Source organism: Leguminivora glycinivorella, chromosome 14 (genome assembly GCF_023078275.1).
Source record: "Leguminivora glycinivorella isolate SPB_JAAS2020 chromosome 14, LegGlyc_1.1, whole genome shotgun sequence".
Taxonomy (NCBI): domain Eukaryota; kingdom Metazoa; phylum Arthropoda; class Insecta; order Lepidoptera; family Tortricidae; genus Leguminivora; species Leguminivora glycinivorella.
This window is the reverse complement of record NC_062984.1, coordinates 9741185-9759672: the sequence shown is the minus strand read 5'-3', so window position 1 is coordinate 9759672 and position 18488 is coordinate 9741185. Positions and strand designations below refer to the sequence as shown.

Sequence of the window (18488 nt, the reverse complement as noted above, 5' to 3'; positions counted from 1 at the left end):
GAATAGGCTAAATTACGACTGGCGCCGAAAAGGCGACGAAACAACACTATTTGAACAAGACGTTGACATACGGGCTTTGTCTTTAGACCCTAAACTTGCCACATGAAAATGCTTTTACACTAAAAGGCTTATTGTACGCTTTTTCAAGATACCGTAATGGCTGTGAATGTATCTTTTTGTTTACATTTTCACGTTGCAATGTCGCTATTTCTGGTAAAGCTCGTCGAAATCACGTTCGGCGATATATGCTAATTATGCTATTTCGTTTGATAAAATACGGAAAATTCTTATCTTACATACAGTTCGGAAGTTGTCCCCAATACGCCGGAACTTGATATCTGAGCAAATGATAGAGAATGTCTGAATTTTCTCGTCATAATATCATATTTGGTAACCAATACTTAATGTATGTTATGTATACTTATAGTAATAATTATGTGTATACAAATAAGGTTTCTAGGTGAAAATAGAAATATAGGTACGTAATCAAGCAGCGTTATCAAAACTAAATCAATATATCGTCCGATTTTCCTAATACGAATGCCTTTTTTAGGGTTCCGTAGTCAACTAGGAACCCTTATAGTTTCGCCATGTCTGTCTGTCCGTCCGTCCGTCCGTCCGCGGATAATCTCAGTAACCGTTAGCACTAGAAAGCTGAAATTTGGTACCAATATGTATATTAATCACGCCAACAAAGTGCAAAAATAAAAAATGGAAAAAAAATGTTTTATTAGGGTACCCCCCCTACATGTAAAGTGGGGGCTGATATTTTTTTTCATTCCAACCCCAACGTGTGATATATTGTTGGATAGGTATTTAAAAATGAATAAGGGTTTACTAAGGTTGTTTTTTGATAATATTCATATTTTCGGAAATAATCGCTCTTAAAGGAAAAAAAAGTGCGCCCCCCCCCCTCTAACATTTGAACCATATGTTTAAAAAATATGAAAAAAATCACAAAAGTAGAACTTTATAAAGACTTTCTAGGAAAATTGTTTTGAACTTGATAGGTTCAGTAGTTTTTGAGAATAATACGGAAAACTACGGAACCCTACACTGAGCGTGGCCCGACACGCTCTTGGCCGGTTTTTATTAAAAGACTAAGAAGAGTTACGAAGATATTGCAAAAATTAAAATAGATCCCCCCAAGCAGCCTAAGCTGGTGATAAAGTATACATACCTCCGTTGCTAACTGTGACTTTTCTTTCTAGCTGGGCGTGTTCGCATGGTACGCATGGGGCGCGGGTGGCGTGGCGGCGGCCGCGGGCCCCGTCCCCGTGGACTCGCCGCTGGTGTACCGGCCCGACCGCCGGCACGAGCTCTGGCGGTTCCTCACTTATAGCGTGGTGCACGCCGGATGGCTGCATCTCGCCTTCAACCTGCTTGTGCAACTGGCGGTGAGTACCTCACATTGATATCTTCCCGTGGTACTATGGGTCGCGAGCGGTTCCCGTGGTCTCGCCGCTGCAGGCCTAGCACATGATGGCCGCGGGAGTATGTCGCCGCGAGATAGACTACCCGTCCTTATGTCATTAATACAATTAGACAAAGACGTGTCATCTATCTCGCGGCGACATACTCCCGCGGCCATCATGTGCTAGGCCTACTGGTATACCGGCCCAACCGCGGCAACCGCCGCCACAAGCTCTGCCTGCTTGTGCAACTGGCGGTGAGTACACGCTTGTTGAGTGTAACAAGCCCTTCATTGTCCTCAATAACCCTTATTTTCATATGTTGTTTGTTGGAAAAGACGAAAATTTTACGTAAGAAGCTGGTTTTGCCGTGCGGTGCTAACTATAAGGTATTCAGGCAGGTCGAAATATTGAAATTAGTTTGGTTTATTTTATTAAAGATACCAGCTTTAGAGAGAACTCAAAGCTAAGAGTACAGTGTACTTTGTGTAGATAAGATCTTCATTGTTTTGAACGTCTCGTCCACCTTGCAATTTGGTCTTATTCTTATGTGTATTCTTGTCTGGCTTGCACCTGCATAACTGCACCTTAATGTCATTAATTAAATACGCTCGTATACTTTGCTAGCCGTGTTAAGCAGAAGTAAATAAATAGGTAGATCATTATTACAGTTCATTGTAAAGTACCTATAGTAAAAGAGGACAAAATATATGAGTCAACGTTGTAACTTATATCCACCTGTCGGCATTCTATTAGACGCTTTCATGTGCGAAAATAATAAAAGCCTAAAGCGTCCTTGATATTTAAGTAATAACTAAACACGCTATTAATTACATTTGCATATGACGCCGCACCGCACCTTTGCATCATTTTTATAATCCTAATATAACTAGGTCATATAACGTTGATACTTAATTACTCCGCTCGGCACGTATACGTAAATCGGTGCGAACGACTCGGTCATTTTATTCGGAAAAATAATTGACTCATTTTCTTAAAAACACTTGACCTAGTGACTAACCCAGCGCTTTGAGGATGAGCGATTGACTCAGTAATAGATAGGTCTACCTGAGATCTGAGTCAGGTTTGGGATCTATATCCGGTCATAATAAATGCATCATTAAGAACTTGTAGATTATTCACGTCATTATAATAATCCTATAACCATGCGCGAGTACATGTTAGTTTCTAATCTGTTTTACCGTGTGCGCAGAAGACGTGCTCTATCAATTTAGGAATACCTATGATAATGTCCATAGGACATATTACGTAGGTACCTACATTTTCGGAGATCTTTGATCCCAACAATGTCTAACGATAACTTTGGATAAATTAGTTAATTACTTTTAACAGTTTAAACCTGGTCAATTTTCCCTGATCATAGTTAGGTACTATTATCGTCTTGAGTAATAAAATGACAACCTTTCAACCCTTACTAATGATGGGTTTCTCTTCATTGCAGGTCGGTTTACCTCTCGAGATGGTCCACGGAGCGCTCCGCTGCGGCGCCGTGTATCTAGCAGGCGTCCTCGGCGGTTCCTTAGCCGCCTCCGTGCTTGACCCGGACGTGTGCCTGGCAGGCGCGTCCGGTGGTGTGTACGCGCTCTTAGCGGCACACCTCGCCAATGCGCTGCTCAACTTCCACGCGATGCGGTACGGCGCTGTGCGGCTGGTGGCCGCGCTGGCCGTCGCGTCGTGTGACGTGGGCTTTGCGGTCCACGCTAGGTATACTAAGGTGAGCGTTCTTTTGTTTTATCGGTCTTCGACGTTTGTCACAGTGTGTCGGTGTGTGAGCGCTCTTAGTGGCATAAGAATAACTAACAAACACGACAATTTAATAATTTGTTACAATGGCTGCGTCACCTTGTTTATTACAGTAGTTTATTCATACTATACCTACTGTCAAACAGGTAGCACCTTAACGCCTTGCGAAAATTCCTTCGCCTATAAACACAGACAAGTGATTCAACGATGTGATTTTAGCACCTATTGACTTTACGTAGACATGATTTAATTGAATATTCCTGTTTATTACTAAGTTCCTGACCGAAACTTCTACGATAATAATTGTCTACACTCCAGTTCGAGCTTACCAAAAAATTCATGAATATAACACAAACATAATTATTTGTTACAGGAAGCGCCACCAGTGTCATACGCGGCGCACGTCGCGGGCGCGCTCGCCGGCCTCACAATAGGACTACTAGTGCTCAAGCACGCCCAACAACGGCTCTGGGAGCGGTTACTCTGGTGGGCGGCGCTCGGGGCCTACGCGGCCTGCACGCTGTTCGCAGTCCTATACAACGTGTTCAGTGCTCCCATAGACGAACTCCACTACATGCCCCCCGACCCGCCGCCTGATGCCGGCTTCTGACCTGACTACCGTCTCACTTAGGCGACCGAAACGCGCTATTTTATGTAGCGAGAGCTTTTGCGGACAGTTGTGTTGGTCAATTCACGAGAGCTAGCACAAATGGAACGAATGAGTGAATGATCGAAACTGGTACAGATGTCATTCATACAATCAAAATCTGGTTCATTCCGTTGGTGCCAGCTTTCGTGAAACGATCTGTAAGTTGAGTTTGATTAGTCTTCTCGGAAGCCTTGACGTTTGATTAAAATGTTACTAGTGTAATAATTTATCAAACGCCGGCTTAGACTGTAGGCGTTTCGAGATTATTTTCCGCCTAAGTTATAATTCATGTAAGTCGAAGCCTGAGTAACGCAACCAGTGCGACCCACTCACAACGCCTAGTCAATTTACCTTAGTGTGATTCGCGATAAGTAGCATTATTTGAGGAGGTTAGTTTTGTTTCTTACACGCCGTGTATGTTGTCTATTCCAGTAAGATTTATGAATCTTTGTTTTGTATTTGCCTCGTGAGGTGATTTGTCCTTTTTGTTAGGGAATTAAGTCAGCGCCTCCTCGCATACTTAATTGTTAAGTAGTGTTAATTGTATTGGATAGGTGAACTATTTTTGTACTATCTGCGTCCGTAGTGTTAGAGAGAAAAGGCGTTACCGCGACAACACTGTTTCCGTGTGGACTGGCGCTACGACTAAATGCATTGATTTCAGAGTTTTTTGAGAGTTTCTTTTCAGAGTTTTTTGTCAATAAAATCACTAATTATAATGATAAAATAATAATTGTCCATAACATTAAGTTGATTTGAAGATGATATAATAATTTATAGACTTGTGTTTAATTACTTTCGTTGTGTTTTTATGTAAAATGACTGATTTCGATTAATAATAGTTTTAAGAGTACCTATCACACTCATTGCCGTCCAATGAGATTTTAAACGTTGCATTTAGTCGAAAGGGCCAGCATAGTTATACCCAGCGCACCAAAGATTAGAGTAAAATGGCGTCCAAGCAAAAGTGGTGAATTATCTTTCCTTAGTATTCGGTCTAATCTAATCAGAATTATGTAAAGATGTGTCGGTTTCACTAAAAAGAGTCCTTTATGCGGCCACTGTTGCCGAAGCTCCAAAATAAGCATTATGCTTCACAACACACGATATAAGCTTTTAACATAAAGCTAGGGATACACTGCGGTGTCAAGTGAAGTGGTGCGCCGCATTGTGCATATCTGGCTTTTTAATGACTCTTTTTAATAAGAACGACACAGTATATGTTGATTTGTCGGATATATGCCGTTATTGATTTAACAGTATTACTAAACAATTGTTAAGTGGTCAGCAACTATTCCTTGCTCAATTTATATGATTGCAATTATAATCTCAAATGATTATGCTCAAAACGAGTTTTTATTTTATGGGATCAATTATTTACGAATAATTGTTTTTATTCCGTTCGCCGCGGCGCGGCCACACTAGTAGATATTTTTAATTGTGCCTGATTCCTATTATTGTAATTTTAATTGTATTGTAATCTAATCAAATGTCACAAAACGACTGAATTTTGTATAAATTATTGCAGAGTGTTTTTCATTTAATTTATTTTAAAATTATTTTTAGTGTGAATCGAGATAATTATTATTATGTGATTATACGAATGAAAATAAGAATGAATAATGATTAAAAGTGATTGAAAGCTTTATATGTGTATTCTTTAACATTTACCTCCCTATTACAAATCAGCAGGATATAAATGCATCTAATGATACCTTTGATGCCTACTACGGTGTTAACCCTTAAATGCATAGTGATGTATATATGCATTATGTATTTTTGACTTTATTAACAGCATGTCAAAATTCAAATTTGGATAAATCTTGTCCAGGTCATACATTTAACCTTTTAACCGCCAGAAATTTTTGATCGAGCGTGCTCGTGTCGCCACCGACAGGTATTGTACCACGCAGAGTAAGGTTGGCATAGTTATGGGAGTTATAAATGGGCTGTAAAAACCAAATCAGATCTTTGTCTTATTTATCAGACAATGGCGGAATGAGCTGGATATGTGATGTCTTATATATCAGACTCTGGCGGTTAAAGGGTTAAGGGTTAATAATATATGTATGTAGGTACACATAAGAATACAAGTTAACGCCCCGGGCCCGACCTAGTGTTAACACTTTCCGGGTCAAGACAAGATCCTGCTAGTCAGACTCACTACATTTTATATGTATCGGAAATGTGGCTCTTAATAATGAAAGTGTTCATCATGCTCTGGTTGCAGACTGTCTACGACTTCCTTAGCCCTTATACAGGTTGTAATTTTTAGAACAGACTAAGGTTTTTATATTGCCTGTTAAAAAAAATCAAATATACTCTGTCAAACAAGTCTGTCAGTAAATAAGAACAAAGAAAACTGTATGCATCCTTTTCTTTAGGGTGCCGGAGAAAAGGATACCTATAGTTTTCTTAGTTCTTATTTACTGACAGAGTATAGTAGTCAAATCGTTGACGAGTATCATCAAGCAAACAAATAGGTAGCCTAGCCACATCCAGAAATAAAAACAATAATTATAACGTAGTCCTTCATTTTCTCAACAAATACAACGATATTAAAGCTAAAATACTTTACAAAACAATCTTAAAACGTAACAAAATCTCACTCATTCTGAAAAATGTACAGCAATTATTAGAAGCTAATATTAATCATATTAGTAATTCAATTACCTATGAAGCATGCTTGTCATGAAATATATTTTTGTGATTGAAATATATGTACTTTCTCATTAGGTATAGTGAAAGTATTAAAATATAGATGTGGACAAAGTGGCAAACACATGACATGTATACACGACTTTATTGCTTGTACGTTAATGGAATCTGTGGGTAACTACATATTTATGGCACTTTGTCCACAACTATATATAATACCTTGACTGTACATCGAACGTACCTACATAATATTTAAAATTCAATCTTTGGGTTATTTCCATAATTACTATTGCCATTCCGGGATTCCTTTTCAGTAGTTGTAGGTTTCTTAACAACGATAAAACGGCAAACAGACTTATATTATACCAAAGAGGAACGAGTATTATAGAGAGTTACTGTCGAATGTGTAATCACAGTGCATAGACACAGACATTTGAACCTCAGTTTTGACAATTTGGTTCATATTCTTTGCTCGATATGTGTTAAAATGTTAAATATTAATATTAGCGCCATCTAGCTGAGCGTACCCCAATGGTGTAATGCCATCTAGGCCACCGTACCTTTTTCTGTATGGTACTGAGGTACGTTTTTTCTTAGACTTTATCTTTATTTGTCTATACGGAGTTATAGATGTATTATCTCTTTTCTCATATTTAAATATTTGCAACAGTAAATGACTTTTTTATTTATTTTTGCCGACTATTTATGTATAGTCTTGCAGATATAGTAGGTGTACAGTACAGGTACTCAGTCTGCAGCCTACCGTTTACAAAATCCATAGTGAAATACTAAAACGACATCTGTCGCGAATTGTAAGAAGTGCTAAGCATAGATAGTGACTCGTATCCTATCCCGAGAAACTGTGCTCGAAACACGGTAGTTAACGTACCTCAGAACCATAAAGAAAAAGGTACGGTGGCCGGTAGATGGCGATACACCATTGGGGGACGCTCGGCTAGATGGCGCTAATATTAATATTTGACATTTTAACACTTATCAGGCTAAGAATATGGGCCAAATTGTCAAATTGAGGTTCAAAAGTTTTAAGCCTGTGTTGAGGGATGGCACTCTATGCACTGTGATTACGCATTTCACTTTGACAGTAACATAATACTCGATCCTCTTTGTGTGGAAGTGAATGTGCTAAGTTCGGAAGAGGCCAACGGTAGCGCGCAATCAAAGCGGTTGAGCGCTCTTGAACATCACGTAGACTCACTTTGAAGTTTTATACAAGTGAGTTGTTACAACATGGTTAGGTATTAGTTGTTGTTACTCTTTATAAGAGTGCCTAGTTAGTTTAGAAGTAAGTCCGGAACAGGCCGACGGTAGCTCGTACCCAAAGCGGCGCTGAACGTTCCTGAAGTTCGCGACTGCACTCTGCTGCATGCGCGTGGAGAAGAGAGACTTCATTATGGAGTTTCTCCTGTGAACAAATGGCAGAAAATCGTAAAGAAATCGTCGCCTAGTACCCGTAGTACAAGCTTTGCTTAGTTTGGGGATAGGTTGATCTGTACGTGTAAGGTGTCCCCCAATATTTATTTACACCTGCCGCTGCAGTGTGCACGTGTGGACGAGGGATCCTCTCTCGAATTGAGCTATACAGCCACGAACGCAAGTGTCGTTCGGATGCTGCTTAAATCATCTGTCATATATGTAAAGGCCTATTATTAGGTATTATAGAGGGACGTACACAAATTGATCAAACCCCACGGCAAGCCCAAGAAGGCTTAGGTTTTGTACAAATACTTAAATACATTAATTACTCAGGAACAAATATCTCTTCCCACAACAACCCAGAACCATGACAGAACACTTGCCGAGAATAGCGGTACTCTTTTTTCTATTATAAATGGGCTTTCTCTTTGCCACAGACTAGCCAAATACAAAGACGTGGCCTACGATGGAGTGAGCTCGCCCAGAAGATGCCTATTCACTCTTGATTTGAAGGTTGCTGGGTTATATGAGCTCGGAAATATAGCCGCCGGCAAGGAATTCCATTCCTTGGCAGTGCGCAAAAGAAAAGAAGAAGCAAGCATAACCCTGTGGGTAGTACCTGTCACTATCATAATCAATAATCACCTGTAGCTCTGATGAGACGGTGAATATAGCAGCTTGCGCCTCTAGGTCTCGCTTGACGGAACGTTCGCCGAGGTTCGCCGAACCCACAAGTGTGCCCCACGGGACCCCGCTACCCGGCGGGTAGTACCTGAAAATAATACAATAGGTATTTATATTATTAAATTAAAACGGGACTTAATCGCGTAAAACTTACGTTTTATATTTAACCCGACGTTTCGGACATGACATTACGTCCGTGGTCACGGGTAGACTGGCTGGGAGTTGTATCAACATCTTCTAGCTGTACGAGTTTTTCGAACTACCCGCACTTGATTGTCATCAGTCACATTTACGCTAGGGTTGCCACTCTGCCTACATACAACACTCACGACATCCGATGGTATGAGACGGGAAGTTTTCTCACGTTTACACTTGCTAATCACTGGATTCCACGAAGATGAAATCCCTTGCCCTTCATTTTGATTGAAATTACGATGTTTCCTGATTTCAATCGCTTCACGTACTTTCCTGCTATAGTAAAGACGTTCAGTTGAAAGGACTTTGGGATTATGCAGTTCAATCCAGTGGTTCGGTCCTGACTCTAGCAAATGCTCGGCAACCGCAGACTTATTTATTTGTCGTTTTTTGACCGCCGCGATATGTTCTTTGACCCTTTCCGCTATGGTGCGTTTGGTTTCTCCAATATAAGAACTACCACAGCTACAGTCAATCTTATAAACGCCTGGCGTCTGATATGGAATAACATCCTTTGCTGACCTTAGTTGCCCCGCCACCTTCGACAACGGCATGTACACAGTCTGTATCGAATACTTCTTTAGTATGGTACCAACCTTGTCTGTCACTCCCTTGACATAGGGCATAAATGCCGGTCGTCTTGCAACATTCGGATGCTTCTTCGCAGGCTTTCGTCTCGGTTGCCGACAATCCACCCTGTACCCATTCCTCCTAAGAACCTCCTGAATGTGTGACATCTCACTCTCTAAAAATTCAGGGTCACAAAGGTCATGTGCTCTGTTCTTTAGGGAATTAACGACGGACAGTAGGTGACGAGGGTGGTGGTGAGACTGAGCATTGAGGTATCTATCTGTGTGAGTAGGCTTCCTGTAGACAGTGTGCGCCAAGGATCCATCCATCCGACCTATCACATTTATGTCCAGAAAAGGCAAACTTCGATCTGATTCCAATTCATACGTAAATTTCACCTTCTGATGAATGGAATTGAGATACTGGAGTAATTGCTCAACTTCTTGCTTGCCACCCTTCAACTAGGGTAGTTCGAAAAACTCGTACAGCTAGAAGATGTTGATACAACTCCCAGCCAGTCTACCCGTGACCACGGACGTAATGTCATGTCCGAAACGTCGGGTTAAATATAAAACGTGAGTTTTACGCGATTAAGTCCCGTTTTAATTTAATAATATGAGTGAAGATCGTGTTAGTTTAAATCAATATAATAGGTATTTATATCGTTTTCATCAATGAAGAGGCACACTCAAAGGTTATGACAGATGGCGCCACCCTATTAGTCCATACGTAAGAGCTAGAAGATGATATGTTTTTTTCTCTCTCTCACATATGAATGACAGTGACATGCCTAGACACTTGCACAGGAGCCGCCTGGCGGGATAAAATGTCAGTGTGCCTCCTCATTCGTTACATGTTCCCAATTATTGGTGTTGTTATGATATAAATCGTTGGTCAACTTTCAAATGGAAAGTCACGATTCTGAAAAATTCGTTAGTAGCTAGGTACACTGCTCTGATGGCTTGGATAATACATAAATTGAAAATAAAAATTATACCTTAAATTAGATAATTATAAACGTAGTGAAGAAACCGGCTTCTTTATAAGCTGTTAGTACCTAAATCGGTTAAAATACTGCAGCCTATTCATAGAGGCGGTGATATAATGAAGTAAAAAAATTACCTACCATAAACCCTTTGCATGGAATGTCCAGTCTGGTCGTTCATACTCCAACATTTGGACCCTGTTCGTTTGATTAGACGCCTCTACTCGGTTCCAGAATCTGAAAAAAATAATAATAATTGTTTACTAAAGTAGGCCTACTACATCATAACATTAATAATGTACAGTCGAGGTCAAAAATACCTTTACAGTTGAGTGTTACAAAAATACCTTTACATTTAAATAATTTTACACACTGCATGACAAAAATATGCTTCCAACACACATGACAGATTCATCTTTTCACTTATCGCACCAAAGTTCAGTTTACAATCTGTCTTCCATAGAAACATTGTCACAAATTGCGACATAATAGGTTTACATTGCATGTTACAGAATAAGATTTCCTGTGAATGTGCCGTAAATATGTTTACATTTGCAGTAACATTATAAACTTTACGTTCTTGCTTACTTTTCGTTTACTTACACCTATTGCTACATAAACATCTTTACAGATTTGATTGGTCTGTTCATAATTTGAATAATGACATCATATCGTCATAAATATCAATATCGGCTTTATAATCGACTCCAAAAAAGGTCTTATTCTTGTAGGTTTAACGTGTCTGTGGTATTGCACCTTCGGCCGCTTTCTAATAAAAAAAAAAATTCTATTTTGTAAACTGGTTTCCAATGCAGAATAGTGTTTTTTTTAACTCATTCATGTGGATATAAAAGACATGAATTAAAAACTATTTGTTATAGTTTTCACATTCAAGGTCACAAGAAATAAGAACCTCACATACGTCAGATAGCTGACAATTGTGCGTGGTATTATTAAATCCTGGATCTCAGAAATTTCTCCGACCTTACAGTGCGATTAAAATCAGTTAACTATTCGGCTTTTTTTTATTAGAGATAGGTATTAATCGATTAACTTTTTATTCGACAGATTAGTCGATTAAAAAAATCAATCGTAAAAATTAGTCGACGATAAATTTATTCGCGATTAACGTTAATCGAAGATCTTCGATTACAACTAATTAATCGTCCTTTCCAATCGATTAAAACGAATTAATCGTCTTATTTTAATCGTTAATCGTTAGTCGTTTACTTTTTGCCCAACTCTGCTATTTCCAATGCTACCAAGGTTATGACGCTGACTGTACAGGCTTTTATTGCAAACTGTACTTTTTTGCACAATCATCAATAACTCATCGAGAGGATAATAACTAGGCCAAACACGACGAATGAAAGAGATAGATTATTTGACAGTATGGTACCTACTGTTTTCGGTGATTGTCATTATTCAAATTAAGAATCAAATCCCAATGAAATCTATAAAGATATTTATGTAGCAATAGGTGTAAGTAAACGTAAGTAAGCAAAGTAAGCAAGAACGCAAAGTTTATAATGTTACTGCAAATGTAAACATATTTACGGCACATTCACAGGAAATCTTATTCTGTAACATGCAATGTAAACCTATTATGTCGCAATTTGTGACAATGTTTCTATGGAAGACAGATTGTAAACTGAACTTTGGTGCGATAAGTGAAAAGATGAATCTGTCATGTGTGTTGGAAGCATACTTTTGTCATGCAGTGTGTAAAATTATTTAAATGTAAAGGTATTTTTGTAACACTCAACTGTAAAGGTATTTTTGACCTCGACTGTACCTTATTAACATTAAACTTAAAGTTCCCTTTTTTTAAATTTTGTTATGTAAAGACACAAACTCACTGCCAAGAACACACTAGGTGGGTTCATTTTGCGTTGAAAATGGGGCACTTGGCACTGAAAGTGTGCAAGTCTCGCCTACGTAAACAGCTAAGAAGTAGAATTTACTTTTGTCAACTGTATTCTTAAACGCATTTTTTGTCAAACTTTTCGTAGCGTTGGCGTAGCTTAATTCTAGCGTTTTCCGTTTAATAGAGGAAACTGCTTACAAACGGACCTCTGGGTGCATAGCCGAATGGCACAAACGCTCACGAAACGAAACGCTCGTAGATATCTATCTCTATCGCTCGTGCGTATTGGCGCGACAGAGCCAGACTACCTTTCGCGGCGTTTCATTTTCGTTTCGCGTCGCAGAAATGCCATTCGGCTACGGCACATGGTATGGGTACTCGAGTTAAGAGCCCTATTCGCCTACTATCAATCAATACATTAAGTAAGTACATAAATACACATTATGACAATTAATTTCAAATAAATATGAAACTTACTTTCTTGCTATGAGGGAATAAGCGTGAGGAATGCCACCTGCCGGCCCCGCGGCTCCCATAAATCCATTTGCCTGGAAAATAATAAGTAATGCATTTATTTATTAAATATCAACTCGTGTTCAATATGCATACTTACCTATAGGTTGGGTCACAGACATGCAATTTATTTTTAATTCAGCTCTTTTTACATATTATTTAATAAACAAACTGTGAAATGGTGTACCTATAATTTTATCATAAGTTCTCTCTTGATGAATTAAGAAAGTAGGTACTTAATGATATCATTGATATCAATATGTATATTTTGATGAAGTGGTCCTGAGCCTACTCACATTGGGATGTGCCATCAACAAACTAATATGCAACAAACTGCAATCCTTCAACAAACTGCAATCCTTCAGCAGGGTATCAGCATACTCCCTAGTCAAGTTAAAATAGCCAGTGGCTAGTCTTATGACTGAGTCCGGTGGTGCAGAACCCAGCAAGCCTTGAGTCACTCTTTCATCTTGCCTGAGACAAGTACAGCAATGACAATGAATAATACTCACATTGGGATGTGCCATCAACAAACTAATATTCGCTCTGCAATCCTTCAGAAGAGTATCAGCATATTCCCCAGTCAAGTTGAAATAGCCAGTGGCTAGTCTTATGAGTGAGTCCGGTGGTGCAGAACCCAGCAAGCCTTGAGTCACTCTTTCATCTTGCCGGATGTCAAATTCGCCCATTTGGATTAGGGGAAATACCCATGTGTCCTTATTGGGATCTGAAACTAGACATTTAATAGTTATAACCTAACCACAAAATTAAAATTTTGAAAAAACCCCCGACCGCGACCTAGTGGACCGATTTTCATGAAACATAGCTAAGAACACTCCCGACTAACACAGCTTTCAAATAAAGAAAACTAAATCGAAATCGGTTCATCCGTTCAGGAGCTACGATGTCACAGACAGACACACACACAGACAGACAAACAGACAGACAGACAGACAGACAGACAGATAGACAGACAGACGGACAGACAGACAGACACGTCAAACTTATAACACCCCGTCGTTTTTGCGTCGGGGGTTAAGAACATATGTGTAATAAAAAAAAATCCTGGGGATTTTAAATTGAACAACTGTTATTAAATTAACTAGTACCGATATAATTTTTAAGAAAAAAAAAACCGCCTTTGGGGTTCTGGTGATAAATACTTTCAAATGTTGGATTATGTTATCAATTCGTCTGTATATTTTTTAATGTTTGTTATTCGATATCTCCGTCATTTCTGAACCAAATTTGAAATCTGGATGATTCTGAAGTACTTACAGATGAGAATGATTATCAGAACGGAACTCTAACCAGGGGCGGCTCACTCTTCATCAGCAGTTCCACTGACGTAAGTGCATGCTGTTCTTATAAAAATACCAAAGTCACTATAAGTGTGCCGTTCTGATTTGAGGAGTTCCGTTCTGACCATCATCAGCAATTCCACTGCACCAAATATCACTGTTCTGGACGTAAGTGCATGCTGTTCTTATAAAAATACCAAAGTCACTATAAGTGTGCCGTTCAGATTTGAGGAGTTCCCTTCTGACCATCATCAGGAGTTCCACTGCACCAAATGTCACTGTTCCGTACGTAAATGCATGCTGTTCCTATAAAAACACAAAAATCACCATATGTATGCCTTTCAGATTTGAAGAGTTCCCTCGATTTCTCCAGGATCCCATCATCAGAACTGGGTTCTGAGAAAAATGGGACCAATCTGTATGCATATACATTCAATCAAAAAAATTTTTTTCAAAATCGGTCTAGTAACGACGGAGATATCGAGGAACAAACATTAAATAAACATTAAACATTAAATATTATTGTGTGTATTGCACATTTTGATTATTTATATAACATTTAGTTAATTTAATTCTTACAAAATGTAATTTAATGGATGACTGTTATTGGCCTTCTTATACGTAAGCAGTAGTATGTCTTAGTTATATTTACGGCTGTTGTTATCCTGAATACCAATAAAATAAATAAATAAATAAATAAATAAAAAAAAAACATACAGACGACTTGATAACCCCTTCCTTTGAGATTTGGAAGGCGGTTAACAAATATAAATATAAGTGCGATTGGTTCGAGCACTTGTCTTCTCGATATTTATGTATGGTGCCGAGACTTGGACCCTAAAAAGCTGTGACGTGGCTAAGATTGACGCTTTTGAGATGTGGTGCTGGCGAAGACTGCTACGTATACCTTGGACAGCTAGAAGAACTAACATCTCTATTTTGGAAGAACTTAATATCACCACACGCCTCTCCAAAATATGCCAGGAGCGAACCCTTAGATTTTTCGGTCACATCATGAGATCACCAATGCATAATATGGAGAAGTGTATCATCTTGGGGCGAATGAATGGTAAACGCGCTTGGGGTGGGGCTCGTAAAAGATGGTCTGACTGTGTGAAGAAGTCGACTGGCGGCAGCCTATATCGCGATTTTTTTCCGAACTTCCAAGCTTTGATCTCCTGCAGAGCTGCGGTCTTTGGCATATTTTGGGGTATTTTGACTTCACAGGGCGCCTATGTTCCCGGTTTTTGGGCCATATATTTCGCCATCACTATTATTTTTATATACTAAGAGTTAATTAAGATATTTACTGCGGACTCGGTCATCACCGTCGGGGTGCCCATTTTGCCACTAAGTTCCCTTCGGGATCTTACTAGTCCTTTGAAGTTCGCTTATCATCTGTCCTTGTATGTTACTCACAAAATTGCGCCTCTCTGAGACGTTTTGCGCATTTGGCTTTATGAGGAACTATACTTTGGACTATCGGATAGACTCATATTTTTGCATTTGGATTGCGACGTAACTTTGTCGTTCGGCTGCACAACAATGTGCTCGTCAAAGGCTAGAATCCTCCTTTTACGGCGCCCTAACAACAGCCGCCCTTATGAATGTTGGTATATGTGGACAATGTGGTCCAACTTTCCACTTAATCTGAAACCAAATCTAGGTTTTCAATAGCTGGATTCATTCTCAACTCCTCTCGCCATTTTGTGATATGTGCGCGCCCACGCAGTGTATTATTTTTTTGTATGGATTTTTCCACATCCTCGATTTTGGCGCTCCCCTACCATGTGGCGCCTAGAGCGGCCGCTCCACTCGCTCTACCCTTAATCCGGCCCTGCTCCTATAGTATCGACGAGATCTTTGCGGAACATTGAGCGAAATTTTTATTTTATATTTTATTTTTTTGTGTTGTCTTATCTGTAGTATTATTAGTTATAAGGTGTAATAAATTGTGTAATTATAGTTGAGTAATTGCTTATATTTAAGGTTCTGTACATATATAATGTAAGTTTTGTTATAATGATTTTCAAACACAATGCTTGTTTTGTTTATGAATAAATCAAATCTGAATCTGAATGTCTAGAGATTTTGCAACTATTTGTAATATAAAATAGGAAATGTATTTTTTCTGTCACATTGAATGAATATGGCAAGAGACAGGAAGCAGTGGAAGACTTTAGAAGAGGCCTTCATCAAAGGACAAGTTGGAGTTGCCTATGTAAATAAATAACAAAATATGTACTAGAAAAGAAACTTCGATAATAAAGGCTATTTTTATTTTATTTATTAATTTTTTTTTTCTGTAACAAATAGATTTCAATTATTATTTTTTTATATGACATAATCGGTACTAAGAGAAATTGAATTGTACAAGCCTCAGAAAAACCATATCAGTGGCCCGTTTCTCGAAAGGTACAAGCCTTGTATTACAAGTGTGTTTCCATGACAACCCATACGATTTGACAATTTGCGCACTTGTAATACAAGGGTTGTACCTTTCGAGAAACGGGCCCGAGGGGCCCGTTTCTCGAAAGGTACAAGCCTTGTATTACAAGTGTGTTTCCATGACAACCCATACGATTTGACAGTTCGCGCACTTGTAATACAAGGCTTGTACCTTTCGAGAAACGGGCCCCAGGTCTAGAAACATGCTGAAAATTCATAGTTTAGTAAAGAAGCTGATATGTGACACTTATCAAAAGACAAAAAAATCTGGGGTCTTTTTTTTTATACTACGTCGGTGGCAAACAAGTATACGGTCCGCCTGATGTAAAGCGGTCACCGTAACCTATAGACGCCTACACACCTATGGTCTTTGTTGCATTTGACAAATTTACTGCAGCTGTGTTAAGCTACTGCTGTGATTAAATATGAATTCTTACCACTAGATAAAGCGCTGGGATCTTGCTTCTCCTTCCACCTCTGAATGAAGTTAATAATCTTCTCATTTACTTCCTGAGTCACTGCTTCCCTTGAAGCATGCTTAGTTTCAACATAGCCATCCTTTACACATCTCTTGCTATAGTTACTCATTTCATCTGCAAAAGCAATTTATAGTAATTTGGAGAAAGGAATATTTTTGTTGTATTTAGTTTATTTTCTTGATCATGATTAAAAATACAAATTTACTGGAAGAACGAAAACTTCAAATAATTAAATTATTTTAACCCTAAATTCAACTAGATGGATGACAGAAAACAAAACCTTACATCTTTTAAATTTATTTAAAGGCTAATTAAATAATTTATAATAAAAATTCAAACAAATTATTAAGCCGAAAATAAACAAAAGAAACAAAAATAAACAACTTACACAGTCATACCTATGAGTTCACAATAAAAATCTGCCAAGTCTGCATCCTGGATTTCAATGTACCGGTCCTGTCTCCTCTCAAAATAGTCATTGGAACAATTGGCCCCGCTCAACAACACTGAGTCATCAGCAATATAAAGCTTCATGTGTTGAAGACCCACAATCTCATTGTATCTAGCTGGCAGAGCTTTGGACCATGAGCCATGCAATCTAGGTGTTTGGTATAAAGAAATATGACACTGCTCTGGAATTGCTGTCAAGAAATCTTGTAATAAGCTCCGTGAGTTTACCACGCCTCGTGTTCCCCGCTGATAGTCCAGTAAAACATTAAGCTTCAACGACTTATTACCCATCATATTCTCCTTCGTCACTTTCAACAAATCCTTTTCCAGAGCCCCTGTTCCTATGTATAAACTGGCCACTGATATTCGACGATTAGCTGTTTTAAACCTTTCATATAGGGAATCGTAGAATTTTCGCGGATCAGTGATTATATTAATTTTAGACGCGTTTACAGCGAAACATGGCGCCACGCTATATAACCAGTTGAAATAATGCAATTCTGCTGCTTTAAATCTTAATGGTAAGTTACCGTTAATTAACATAGTTATTTAATTTATTTTAAAACGCATAAAGGGGAATAAATCTATAAAATAAGCAGAGAAAGAATCCTGCCTCGAACAAGGATTCCGCTTGTCAAAAACATATGACTGTCACCTGTCTTGACAGCTCCGTTATAGATAGGAGTAAAACCGGTATTAAACGTTAAATGTTATCGATACTTTTTTAAAGAAATGGGAATCGTAATCGCTATAATCGAATAACGAAGAATACTCCCAAAAAGTTGTTTAAAAAAGTCAAGTCACCGAAGTAACTAAATACTTCTCAGTTCACAAAGATTTTGTTTTGTGTCCTCAATTTAATTTTCATTGCTAGAACCAGTAGGCAGTGAGTGTAAAAAGAGTCTAATGTCTCTAAGACAAAAACACCACTACTATCACAACACGACTATTCCTTCCTAATAGCTCTCTCAAATAAATTTTGATTGAGATTGAATGTTAGGAGATTTTTTTTACAATTAATCTACCACGATAAGTTTAATATATGTGCACTACAGAAAGAAAAAGCACAATTTGTTATG

At 38.6% G+C, this 18488-nt stretch overlaps 2 protein-coding genes across 5 annotated transcripts in view; one reads left to right on the top strand and one right to left on the bottom strand.

Moving 5' to 3' along the window:
• LOC125233227 (rhomboid-related protein 3) overlaps positions 1-5471 on the top strand; it is a 188030-nt gene extending 182559 nt beyond the window's left edge. For all 3 annotated transcript variants that reach the window (XM_048139143.1, XM_048139144.1, XM_048139145.1), the window contains 3 exons: positions 1212-1397; positions 2875-3147; positions 3550-5471. In XM_048139143.1, coding sequence (XP_047995100.1) covers positions 1212-1397; positions 2875-3147; positions 3550-3786 — 696 coding nt within the window. In that variant the 3' untranslated portion in view covers positions 3787-5471. The remainder of the gene's footprint in view (positions 1-1211; positions 1398-2874; positions 3148-3549) is intronic.
• Positions 5472-7488: 2017 nt separating this feature from the next.
• On the bottom strand, positions 7489-18134 carry LOC125233061 (CDP-diacylglycerol--glycerol-3-phosphate 3-phosphatidyltransferase, mitochondrial). Of its 2 annotated transcripts, none has more exons than XM_048138906.1 (7): positions 17358-18134; positions 16918-17073; positions 13244-13464; positions 12696-12766; positions 10493-10588; positions 8563-8689; positions 7489-7906 (listed from the first exon to the last, which is right to left on the bottom strand). In XM_048138906.1, the coding sequence occupies exons 1-7, from the start codon at positions 17950-17952 to the stop codon at positions 7781-7783; spliced, it is 1392 nt and encodes a 463-aa protein (XP_047994863.1). In that variant the 5' UTR covers positions 17953-18134; the 3' UTR covers positions 7489-7780. The 2 variants fall into 2 exon arrangements, with proteins under 2 accessions (XP_047994863.1, XP_047994865.1); XM_048138908.1 differs by having other exon boundaries at positions 17348-17481.
• Between the last annotated feature and the right edge of the window lie 354 nt (positions 18135-18488).